The following is a 13014-nucleotide window of genomic DNA, read 5'->3' as shown; positions in this document are numbered from 1 at the left end:
ACAAAAGAGGTATATTGGGCCTTTCTTCTGCTTTGATTTTTCATCAGTTTAACTTCCAAATTTACCTGATTAGCCTTGTCTGTCTCCCTTGCTTTCTGCTCTGTAAACCTGTACTTTTGACTCTTCCATCACTTAAAGCCACACTGAAAACAATATTGGAGAAAAAAAAACAGTTTAAAATGAATTGTAGCTAAACTTTAATGAGGGCGTCTTTGGAATTACCTCATCCCTCTTTGACTTTAATTTTCATTATTTCATAACCTCTTCAGTAGGTTGAGTAATTTTCCAGAGTCTGCTTCCTTGAAATAGAAAGCTCATTTTCCCTCAATTCAAGCATCTCAGAGTCACTGATGCTAAGCTAGCTCTGCAAAGTGAAGGGATTGATGTATTGCTAAACACAAGGTGAAAAGATTTGTAAGCCAAATGTAACTTTTCTTCTATTACAGAATCACAGAAATATGAAGATGTTGCTTTTCCTGTGTCTTTTACTTGTTGGAATCCATTCCAACAGTTATTGCTATGAGCTTTATCAACAAGGGGTAAGAAACCAGAATCAAAGAGTGCAAGAAAACCGAAACATGCCATGGCAGAGTGTAAGGAACAGTGTTTGTCAATTTGCATGTTGTTTCTACAAAGAGATTTCTTCTCGTGAAAACAATGGGAATGTTTTCTTCTCTCCTTTGAGCATCTCTACTGCCTTTGCAATGCTGACTCTGGGTGCCAGGTCAGACACCCTGACACAGATTCTTAGGGTCCTTTGCTTTAACCCTCGTCAGATTTCTGAAAATGACATACATGAAGGTTATCGTCAACTCATGCAAATGGTAAACAGAAGGAATGGGGGGTTACAGCTGAATATGGGAAATGTTCTGTTTGTGCTTGATCAACTGAAGCCACAAGAAAAATTTTTAAGTAATCTCAGGAACTTCTATGAAGGAGAAGCTTATCCTATGAACTTCAAGAAAGCTGATCAAGCCCAGCTAAAGATCAATGAATATGTAGCAAGAAGAACGAATGGAAAAATCAAGGACCTCATAAATAACCTAGATCCACTCACTGAAATTCTCCTTATTAGCTATATTTATTTTAACGGTAAGATATACATATCATGTTCTTCTACTCCATAAATTATTTCCTCAGGTCAGTATTGGACTTCATCTTTTTTTTGCAGTATGGTTTTGCAGATGGGCTCATATCTTGTTTTCCTTTTGGTCCTCACTTATATTTAATTAGAAAAAAGCTATTTGAAATAATGTTCTACTTGACACTGACAACTCCTAGCAAAATGTATGGCAAATTTTCCTATATATTTTAATATATAAACTTCTTTCCTTCATAAAATTAAGTTAAATATATGCTGAGGAAGGCATCTCTAGGCAGGAAAACATCTAATTCCATACAGTCTACTGGGATTCAAGCACTTTTTTGAATGCTTGGCTGAAATCCATTTCTGTGAATTTCAATCCAGCTGGTTTGTTTTGTTCAGCAAGTTCAGAGTTAAACGTGAAGAATGCTATTAAAGGAAAACAGCATCTTATCAAACAGAAAATATGTTTAGACAACAGCTTTGCTGTTACCGTGAATGTTTGTGTTCAAAACTAAACATGCTACAATAGCTTTACTTTTGCATTCATGTTCTCCTTATTTTTTCACTAACTGTGCCTTTGCCAATAGCATATCTGTAGTCCTGGTGTGTCTAGAGGCTTAGTTTTCAACCTTTTTTTTTGATTTGCAGATTCTAATATTTTCCAGTGAAGAGACGGACCCACCAGTATCAAATACAAGCCTATTGACAATAAGCTTGTTTTTCTTAATTAACTTGTGCAGTCTGCTTAGATACAGTCTTCAGATCTTCCCAGAGCTTTTCAGACTTCTGATCTAATGAGAAGAAGAGGATCAAGGCTGTAAGGCTCAATCAGTGGTCTAATAACAGATATTGCATCTTATTTCAAACTTTCTCTCTCTTTCTGATTATATGCTGAAAGCGAAGTATTTGTAGTAAGAAAAATAATATTCTGTAATTTATCTGATAAAAATATCTTCAAGCTTTTTAATTGAAAAGGAGATAGCCTATTAGGCAATTTTTTGAAAGGAAAGCTCTCCTTTTAGAACTGTTTACCTGGATGCTTTCACTTTCCAATATGAGGCTTCCCCTGAAAATAATTAAGAACTCTATTTCTGTTTTGTTTTGCCTTCCATCTGCATCTCTGTTCCTTGTATTAATGTCTGGAGATTTGGCCACAACTAAATGTAGCTGATTGAAGTACAGATGATTGATGTTATTTAGCTCTCTTGAAAACCTGTTTATCTCAAATAATGTTTGAATTTAGGCTTTTATTAAGCATCAGGTACATCTTTCAGAATGAGCAATAAATTTAGTATCACAATGGGGACAAAAGCCCAAGAAATCATGTATTAAATATAATTTTTTATTACAGTTAACTTTTACATGTTCTAACAATAAGGGTTGTTGGGGTTTTTTAATGAGGTTTCCAGTTTATTATTGCAAAGATTTCCTAACTCTTCTCAAGGTGGTGGATTTTTAGTTTTACCTCTCCAATTTTAAAACAAATGGATTAAAGTATAGCATTAATGGCAATAATAACATTTTTTAAAATTTTGAAATCAAGAGTAGGTTAATTATCTAGAGCTGGGATTAATATGGAGAGGATTTCTAAACCTTACTTAGCTGTATAACTAGTCTTTTAGGTGCTTGTCCTCTTTTTGTGCATTGCTTTCTTGCACATTACTAGTGACTTTTTTTCGTGGTGTAGCACAGTACAGAATTCCTTCTTCAAGGACAGAAGTCTGACAATATTTTCCTGAATCTGACCTACAAGACATGTTATTCCACATATTACATCAATCCCTTTTCATGCCTTAGTCAAGCTGGTAAAGCAAAGAGTACTTCAAATTTCATTTTGCCGCTTGAGCACTGTGAAGCACTTGAGGAAGGTGCCTGGAAGGTATCCCCCTAAGACAGAAGTGAGAACAGGAATAAGAGTGCCCTTGAAATATGAGGGAAGTATTAATGAATATCATCTCTGTCTAATCTGTGTGCTAACTGATAGTCTTGATTTGGGACCCTAATGATCATCTAGTTCCAACCCCTCTGTGATGGGCGGGGACATCTTCTATTGCACTAGAGTGCTCAAAGAACTTTCCAACCTGGCCTTGATCACTGCCAGGGATCAAATCTACAATTTCTCTATTCCAGCCTCACCACCCTCATAGTGAAGGATTTCTTCCTTATATCTAATCTAAATTTAAATTTTCCCTCTTTCCATTTAAAGTCATTCCCCTTTGTCCTATCACTATCTGCTTGTATAAAAAATCTTTCCCCCCTCTATAGACCCCCTTTAGATACTTGATGAACTCTAAGGTCTCCTTGGATCCTTCTCTTCCCAGACTGAACAGCCCCAACTCTCTCAGTCTTCATAGGAGAGGAACTCCAGCCCTCTGATCATTTTCATGGCCCTCCTCTGGAGTTACTCCAACAGGTCCACATCCTTCTTTTGTTGGAGACACTAGAGCTGAGTGCAGAACTCCAGGCAGGATCTTGCCAGAGTGAAACAGAAGTGCAGCTGGCTACACTTCTTGTGATTCAGCTCAGCATCTGTTTGGCTTTCTGGGCTGCAAGCACACATTGCTGTGCCAGGTTGAGGTTCTCATCAACAAACAGTACCAAGTCCTTCTCTTCAGGTCTGCTTTCAACTCAGTGCACTTTTTTCCCAGCTTATATTTGTGATTGGGATTGCCCCAGCACACATGCAGGACCTTGTACTTGGCCTTGTTGAACTTCATGACATTCTAATGGGGCCTCTCAAGCCTGTCTAACTCTCCCTCTCTGTCTGGGTGGTATCCCTTCCCTCTGGAGGGCATCCTTTCCTTACAGCATGTCAATAGAATGACACCATTGTGGTGTCACTGGCTAACTTTCTGAGGGTGCACTCAATTCCACTGTTCACTTCACCAACAAAGATATTGAGCAGCACTGGTCCTAATACCAACCTCCAAGGAGCACTGGTCATCCCTCATCTCCCCTTGGACAACAAGACTGCAAGCCTTCAAATGCAAACATCCAGACAATTCCTTATCCATTGAGTAGGTCATCTGTCACACCCATCTCTCCAGTTTAGAGTCAAGGATGTCATGCAGGGCAGTGTGAAATGCTTTGCACAGCTCCAGGCAGATGACATCAATTTCTCTTCCTTTACCACAAATTACCCTTAGTAATTTGTCATGTTGTCTGTCACCAATAACTTCCTAATTTTCCATGTGTCTTAGCATAGTTTTCAGGAGGATCTGCTCCATAATCTTGCCACTCAAAGAGGTGAGAAAGACTGGTAGTTTCCTGGGTCTCCCTTTTCTTAATTTTTCAAATGTGAGAGCTCTTATTTCTCTTTTTCAGTCAGTGGGAATTTCTCTGGACTGCCATCATTCTCAAATGTGACAGATAGTGGTTTAGATGTTCCAACTATTTCCCTCAGGGTCTGCAGACACATTCTATCAGGTCCCATGAACAAGTTCATCTTAAGGTTCTTCACGTGGTCTTGATCTTCTACAGTGGACAGTTTCTCAATCTCCCAGTTCCTGCACTTGCCAGTAAAGATTGTGGCAGAAAATATCATTGATTACTTTCAGCCTTGTCCATGTTATGGGTAACCAGGTTTCCCATTTCCTTCTGGAAAGGGTTCACATCTTCCCTAGTCTTCCTTTTATCACTGTCTTACCTATAGAAGCTTTTCTTGTTGCCCTCAATGTCCCTGGCCAGATTGAATTCTATCACACCTTTAACTTTCCTAACCTAATCCCTGGAGACTCAGAAAATCTCTTTTTATATCTCCCAGGTTACCTGTCCTTGCTTCCACCCTCTGTAGGCCACCTGTTTGTGTATGAGATCACCAAAGAACTCCTTCTTCATCCTCACAGGCCTCCTGGCATTTTTACCCAAGTTCTTAGGAAGACCAATCCTGTACTTGGTGGAGGTCATCCTTGAATATTAATAGAATCATAGAACTGTTAAGGTTGGAAAAGACCTCCAATATCTTTTAAGTCAACCTTTGACTGAACACCACCACCATGTCAAATAGACTATTTGCACTGAATGACAAGTCCAGTAATTTCTTGAACGTTTCCAGTGATCATGAATCTACCATATCCCTGGGCAGCCTGTTAAAATATTTGACAACACTTTCAGTGAAAAAATTCTTCCTGATGTCCAGCCTCAACTTGCCCTAAAATAGCTTGAGGCCATTTCCTCTTGTCCTATCACTTGTTGCCTGGAAGAGGAGACTGACCCTGACCTGGCTACAGGCTCCTTTCTGGCAGTTGTAGAGAGCAATGAGGTTCCCCACTACAGCCTCCTTTTCTCCAGGCTAAAAAACCCCAGTCCCCTCAGCTGCTCCTCACATGACTGACTCTTCCCCAGCTCTGTTGCCTCAATGCTTCAGCACTTCAATGTCTTTCTCGTTGTGAGGGGCCCAAAACAGGACACAGATTTCGACTTGTGGTCTCACCAGTGCTGGGTACAGGGGGACAATCCCTGCCCTGCTCCTGTTGGCCACACTACTGCTGGCAGAGGTCAGGATGCCATCGGCCTTCTTGGCCACCTGGGCACAGCTGGCTCATGTTCAGCTGCTGCCATTGACCAACACCCCCAGGTTCTTTCCCTTAAGGCCACTTTCTGGACACTTTCCAGCCACTCTGCCCCAGCCCATAGAGCAGCATGAGATTGTTGTGACAAACCAGCTTTTTCGGGGCCCTCTTCCCTCCATGGCTGTATCCCAAGCAGATCTCTGAAGAGGCCAAAGTTTGCTCTCCTGAAGCCCAGAGTAGAGGTCCTAACAGTTTTCAAGCAAAGTTCTATTTAAAATCAATTGATAAATGTTGTTAAAGTTTTTCAGGACTGGTGTCATTCATGTTTCTTTTATTCATTCTGGTTTTTTTTTCCCCTTAAGCATAATAATGTAGAAGTCCTGTGTGTTATATATCTGATGATAGAAGTCACTACTAATGAAGTATGTAAAAGTATATAAAATATATAAAAGTAGCAATTTTCCCAGTTCAGATTATTGTAGTTGTCAATATATGATTTCAGAGACCAAGACATGCACTGAAGAAGTCTCATTTCACTTTTTCAAAAGCTGTTTAGTAGTGCAGGCTAAGTCAGATAGTGAAAACAGCAGATGATAATTATTTCATTTGTAACAAGTTGCCTAGTAATCACTGTTCAAATAGAAATCAGAAGTCAAAAAGGGTTGCGTTTTGTTTCATGGTTTTCTTGATGCCATTTATTTTGCTTAGAGTCAATGCTCAGATTATGCCCATTACATTTGATAAACGTTAGTTTTGTTCTAGAGGGAAAAATTTACTACAGAGCAACAAGATTTAAAAATATATACATATATATATATAAATAAATAAAAACAACAAAAAAACTTTCCAAAACTCCACATTTCTCCCCTTTTTAAAAAATTTGCTCAGCCTCTGAAATATATGATGTGTATACCTGGAATTTAGCTTTGAAATTCTTCTCCACTGAGGATAAGAATCTTTCAGAGCTTCAATGCAGATGGTTTGCTTCACCATGACTAAGTGAGAAACCTTTGAAAATTTAATATGGTGAAGATGACAGTTGAAAAGGTTTCTGCTGTTGCTGTTTTGTTTCTTAACTCAGCAGTCTCATAAAATTAAGTTCTTTATGACTCTATACATCATCAGCTAATGTGAGGTATCAACACCTCTCTGCAAGTAACCTAAATCCCTTAATTTCATTGAAGAATTCATCCTTCGTGTTACCCTTCACAAACATATTTTGGTCTGGGAATAAGAAAATGAGAGAATCTTCTTTTGGGCTTAGATAAAAGCTGAGTTATATGAGGATTTTACAGGCTCCTCAAAACTGTTATTGTGGAGGAAAAGTGCAAGTTAGAACCCTTGATAACTCATCTACATGAAGGATTTTGCAGCCTGCTGTAAGATCTAAGGGAGTGTTTTTACATCACATTCTACCAAGAGTGTTTGCTATTGAATTATTCTGAGCATTTAGTATGATGAAGTGATCATTGCAAATTGGTTTGTCTTTGAAGCTGATCCAACTGTGCCAGTTTCTGTCATCTAAGAATGTGTCCTATGTTAATATGTTGTATGGTTTTATGTCCTCAAAATATCCTGTAACTCTGTCTCTTATATTTCAAGCTGAATGGGAAAAGCCTTTTGATCCAAAGTACACTAAAATGAGCAAATTTTTTGTGGATGGGAACAAGGCTGTTGAAGTCCCAATGATGTTTGGAATGGGCCTGTTCAAGCATGGCTATGATGAGCAGCTGTCTTCTACTATTGTGCAAATGGATTACAAAGGAGGTGCTTCAGCATTTTTTATTCTGCCTGATAGAGGAAGAATGAGGAAGCTGGAGAAAAGATTGTCCTGTGAACGTTTGTCCAGGTGGAGGACATTAGTCACAAAAAGGTAAAATTCTGCAGTTCTCCTTTCAGGTGGTTGCCAAGGAAACAAGTGTGCTGGGTTATGACACACAATCAGCATGCCATTTTAAGTTCTGCTTTAATCAGTAGAAGAAATCCCCTGACCAAAGTTGAATCTGGCTCTTTAGTGTCTGTGTGTTTTCACATTCAGTACTGCATGCACTGAAAGCCTTCACAGATTAGGGCTTTTGCTATTTCTGTACTTTGTTTCCCATCTTCTGATATCAATAGGCCCGAGTTTTTTGATTTAGACCTCCCTTTTTTTGGGGGAGGCCTTCTATTTACAATAAATTTCTATCACTTTAGCCTCTTTTCTTGTCTCTTTCCTAATTTCTGCCTATTAAATTTAACACTAATTGTACAGTTAACGCCAAAATAACTACTTCCATTCAGTAACTGTGAGGGCAAAGCTCACTGATAAAGATATTTTCTGAGGCTTAGGCAAATTTGAGGCTTTCTGAGGACTTAGGCAAAATTGGAGTAATGTACACTCAATTAATGATAGCTTTGAGACTAGAAGGCATAAAGTTCATACACTTTCAAAAATAACAGAGTCCTTACATTTAGTGTCATGTATGGCAATAGCCTTTCACAAAATACGTATACAAGAATAGGTACAACATGTTTACAATATCAAGCTCTTGTATTCATCCATTAATTTGATGTGTCACGTTAGTGTCACGCAGACACTTGAAAATCATGGTACAGATGGTCCATTCTCAAGACAAAAAATACATCTGAAATGCAGGAACCCAAAACTTGTTTCATGCTCATAACTCAGATTCACTGTTAAATAGAAAAGAAAGAATCTAATCTCTTTTTCATATGTGAAAAAGATAAAACAAAACAAAAAAAACAAAACAAACCCTCCCACCACCCCCCCAAAAAAAACACCAACAAAAATGTATGTAATTCTCTGTGCACCTTTACAGTTTTGAAACTTCTGGGAGTAGCTATGGGGTTTGTAACTACAGGAAAAATAAGATGGTTAATCAAGATACTAATGTATAATTTTTGCCAAAGAAACAATTGCCTTTACAATTATCAAGACAAACACTAAATACAATTGGAGGAATTTGTATTTCCCCTCTCCATCTTAAATTGTGAAGAAAAATCACAGTCAAAGACATGTTTGTTTCATGCTGCTGCCCATTTTTCATCATAACCTACATCATAACCTGCAAAGTAAAAAACCTCCTACAAAATAATGACACAAATGCCTCCTTTCCCCCTTAATCTTTAAAACAATTTATTGCATCTGCTATTATTTGGAGTTTCTGGGAGGCCTTAATAAATGAAAGTATTATATGGAGTCATTTAAAGGCTGTGGGCTACCTGTGTTTGTCCCTTCTTTGTCTGAAAATTGATGTTGATATTAGTGGCAGGAGTGTTGTGAGGGCCATCTTTCACTTCTGGGGCTGACAAAGAGGATAGTGTTGAAGTGTCACTGGTAGAGCCAGCTGAGATATTTTAAATGGCTGAACTATAGAGAAAAGGCCACTTTCGTTTCTGGAAAGTGTGTCCCACTGCTCCTTTCCTGGCTGCATTGCTACGGTGTGTCTGTGGCTTTCCCTTTCCTCTGTATTGTAAGCAGCTGGGGGCTTGTGAAGGAATACCTTTAGGTAACAGTAAGGCAGATGATTCAGTGATAGCTGCATCCTCATTTGGGCAGCAATCAGCACAGACTGAAATCAGAGAGAAGTATGAGATCAGCAACCTGTTATCAACCCACCAGCACTCTTGTTTTCGGATATAGCCAGAGCTGGCATTAGATGCTGTGCAGTGCTGGAGATATGGGCCTTTTCCTTCTCACCTTCCCACCAGATAACTTTCTCTTGGCTAGCTTCATAAGTGCTCCACATCTGCCTGACCTGAAGAGAGAGAGCTGTCCTGGTTTCTCACCAGAAAACAGTACCTAATGTCAGCACTATCACTAACCTCTGTCTCACTATGCTCCTTCTAGCTGTAAATGCTGGCCTTAACCTTTGAAAAGTAATTGTAAGATACTTAGGAACATAGAGCTTTGGTTAATTTATGGAAAGCAGCAATCTAGTCACTTAAAATTGAGTAAGTCAGACACTGGGCTTGACATAGAAAATTAATTATCTATTGACTAACCATATTCCATAAATTTGCTTTTGTTTTTTTATTTTGCCATGCCTTCTGTCACTACTTATTGTTTTCCTGCTTCTTCAGTGGATATAGTTCTGGTTTATCTGTCTTGTTTTATATGATAACTACATAAGGCCAGGGTTTTTTTTCCCCAAAAGTAACCAGTGAACTTGAATGTGTTGGATATTTTTGTGCTCAGCTTGAGACACCTAAAGGAATCTTTTTTTCACAAGGTGAATCCTCTGCATCCTCAGTAATGTCTCATAATGAAGGTGCTTCCAGCAGATTGCAAAAGAGATCACTAACTTCAGGAAATTTACATCTCCTATGTAGGCTAGAGAGAGGCTGCAGGCAAAATGTCTTTAGGGAGAAAGCAAATTCAGTTTATCTCTTATCAGTCTCTGTTATTCAATGATAACTGATCAAATGTTTTACTGCTTTCTCACATTTCTTTTCTGGCAGCTCAGTAAATTTGTATCTTCCTAAATTCACGCTTTATGGGACATACAACCTAAAAGATATCTTATATAAAATGGGAATCATGGACCTATTTACTGATAAGGCTGACCTTTCTGGGATCACTGGGCAGCCCCAGCACAGAATTTCCCAGGTAAGTCATACTTTTTTTTATTTCATGGGCCCATGGTTACTGATACTTGCATCACTTTCTGCACAGGTATTCATGGAGCAAAACTCATGTAAAAAGGCTTTGCTTCATGTGAAAAGGCAGCTGATGGCATAGGAAGTATTTTGTCCGTGTTGGTTGCATTGTATGAGCAATTGGGTTGAAGCAAGTTACAAATCTGCAATTTTTTAATCTATAAGGCTATTTTGATCTGCATGGGGCAACTTTATAAAACAGACATGACCAAATAATCATCTATCCACACCTTGGTATGCTCTTGAAGCATGTTACTACAGTCACTACTGGCTGCTTTTCTTTGTCTCTGCCTTCTTTAGCCTGCTTGTGGGGAGGTAGGGAGCTGTAGGATGTATCACTCCTTGTATTTCATGGAGGTGAGGGAAGAGGAAAAACACTGCTTGCTTTTAAACAATTTGGGGGAAATGAAAATGCAGTTATTACAAACATTTGGCTCCAAGCATATGAACAATGACTGCCACAGTCAGGCAAAAGCTACAGGTAGGTGATGCTTCAATAAACCTGGAGTTAAAACCAGCAATCAGGACAAACTTAATTGTCTAATGAAGAAACAACTGCCCTCATGTCTTCAAGTGGACATTAGTGAATCAGGATCTGTCAGTGTCTTGATTTTGCAAGGTCAAACGTTTATGTTTCTGTGCTTTAACCATCCATTTCTGACCCTTCATCTTTGCTCCCATTTTTCCCAAAACAGGAAGGAACATAGGAAGCATAATTTCAGATTTCTATTCATTGTGCTAATCTGAATGCAATTTCTTCAACTATATCAACTTCTAATATACAGTTAAATATGTTCATACTCTCTTAACATTTGGTCTAGCTGTACAGATCTCCATGAGTGGATGCAAGGAATAGGAAAAGAAACAAAAACTCTGCCAGTTTTCACTAGCAGACAGATGCCCCTCCATTGGAGAGTAACTTTTCCTCTCAGGAGTTAGGAAGCTGTGCTGCACATAGCTTGCTGGGTGTGTTTTTCCCCCTAACTTTGCTGCCTTTAAGCAGTGGACTCACACCTGTCCATCTGACACTTGTTTCTTACCAGTAACTTCTTCAGGTACTTGTAACTCTCATTCTTATTTAGGTGATTAGTTTTGTACTCCCTTGACTTGTAAAATGTCTGTTTCTTCACAGGCTGTTCATAAGGCTGTGGTAAAGGTGGATGAGACTGGCACCGAAGCAGCAGCTGCCACAGGCATGGAAATAGTGCCTATGTCCGTTCCAGTTACTGTTAGATTCGACAGGCCCTTCCTAATGGTCATAACTATAGAGAACACTATACTCTTCATGGGAAAAATTGTGAACCCTCTGAAAAAAGATTAAGTTATTGTACAAATTAGGTATGTGGTGATGACCACTCTTAAATCAAGTATTAGACCTGATGAGTATGGCATGGCTACAGAGGGGCTCTCCACCTCTTAACTGATGTTATTCACTGTTTTTTGTAGATGAGATTCTTCATCAATTTGTCATAATTGCATGTTTGTTTGGGCCTTGCTGCTTTTTTTTTTTTGTTTTTTTTTTTTTTTTTAAACAAGAAGGTTGCATTCATGCAGAACTGTCATTAGCTCTGGGACAAAATTGGCCTGTGTGGTACTGACAGCATAGATACATCTTCTAGGAGGGAAGATGAGGAGCATGTGGGTGGAGAGGGTTGTGTACGTCTGCTTCTTTCCCCATGGTTGACTTCTCTCCTAATTTTTTTGTGTTGACTGACAAATAGGTACAAGTTATGCCACTTTACTATTTGTGTCCATTCTCCTACCAACATGAAGTTCACAGCTAGCATAGACCTTACCATGCATAATGCTCATTACCTTGCATAGTACCATTGTTGTCCAGTGGGTCTATTACACCCTTGCCTGTCAGCTGTTGTCCCAGCTTGGCTGCTGCAAAGGGGTCTCAAAGAAGGGGTGTTTTCCCCCTGTACATGTATACTGCCCTGCCTACTGTTTCTATGAAATCTATAGTCCAGACTCATTCCAGGGCAAAATTTAGCAGTTCTAAGAATTTGATCTAAGAAAAGAAGAGATAGATCTGATCTCTGCACTTTGGCACCCTGGAGCCAACCATCATAAATCAAACACAGAGCTCAGAGCAGCCAGAAGACTACTTCTTGCTTCTGCCTGCACCTAAAGTAGCTCCTAGAGGTCCCCAGGCAGCAGGAGGCACAAGCCATCTCCCCCTGGTGCCAGTGTCTGTACCATTCCTGTTTGTACCTAGGAGATTGCCCATGGTAGTAATTGCCATTCCAGTATTGTTTGTAGGATCAGGCACCCTACCAATAACACTCATACCCCATCAGTGGTACTTACCATGTCTCTTGATATAACCCCTTCTGTTCCCAGCCTGTCCATAATACAACATTGGTACTCTTTTCCTCACATCTGCTTCGTGGTTAGTATAGTCACAATATTATATAGAGCTGTTTTCACTGTTAAGAGACACAATAATCAGTCACATTCACAATGCTCATGCTTATTTTATTTCCTTGTTCATTTTCCTATCTGTTTTTTTCTTCTGGTTTTTACAACATCTATCATTATTTAATTTCTTTACTTATGTTCCTGGTATATATCCAATCTCTGGTTGCAGGAGGGGTAAATAATTGACTAAACTGGGTTAGTCTGTTAATAGGTATTAAGCACTTACACCAGTCTTTGTACAGCCTTGAAATATGCAGACAAATGTACTATGGTAGAACAACAACAATTAATAAACATGACATTAAAAAGTCTCTAATTTTGCTATTTTACTTC

At 39.0% G+C, this 13014-nt stretch overlaps 1 protein-coding gene across 1 annotated transcript; it reads left to right on the top strand.

Moving 5' to 3' along the window:
* Positions 1-452: 452 nt before the first annotated feature.
* Positions 453-12754, top strand: LOC117244567 (serpin A3-4-like). Its single transcript, XM_033515221.1, has 4 exons — positions 453-1092; positions 7201-7471; positions 10060-10207; positions 11390-12754. Exons 1-4 carry the CDS (start codon positions 459-461, stop codon positions 11576-11578), a joined length of 1242 nt encoding a protein of 413 aa, XP_033371112.1. The 5' UTR covers positions 453-458; the 3' UTR covers positions 11579-12754.
* Positions 12755-13014: the final 260 nt, after the last annotated feature.

Source organism: Parus major, chromosome 5 (assembly GCF_001522545.3).
Source record: "Parus major isolate Abel chromosome 5, Parus_major1.1, whole genome shotgun sequence".
Lineage (NCBI taxonomy): Eukaryota > Metazoa > Chordata > Aves > Passeriformes > Paridae > Parus > Parus major.
Note: the sequence above shows the minus strand (reverse complement) of the source record. Positions and strands in the feature narration are given on the sequence as shown.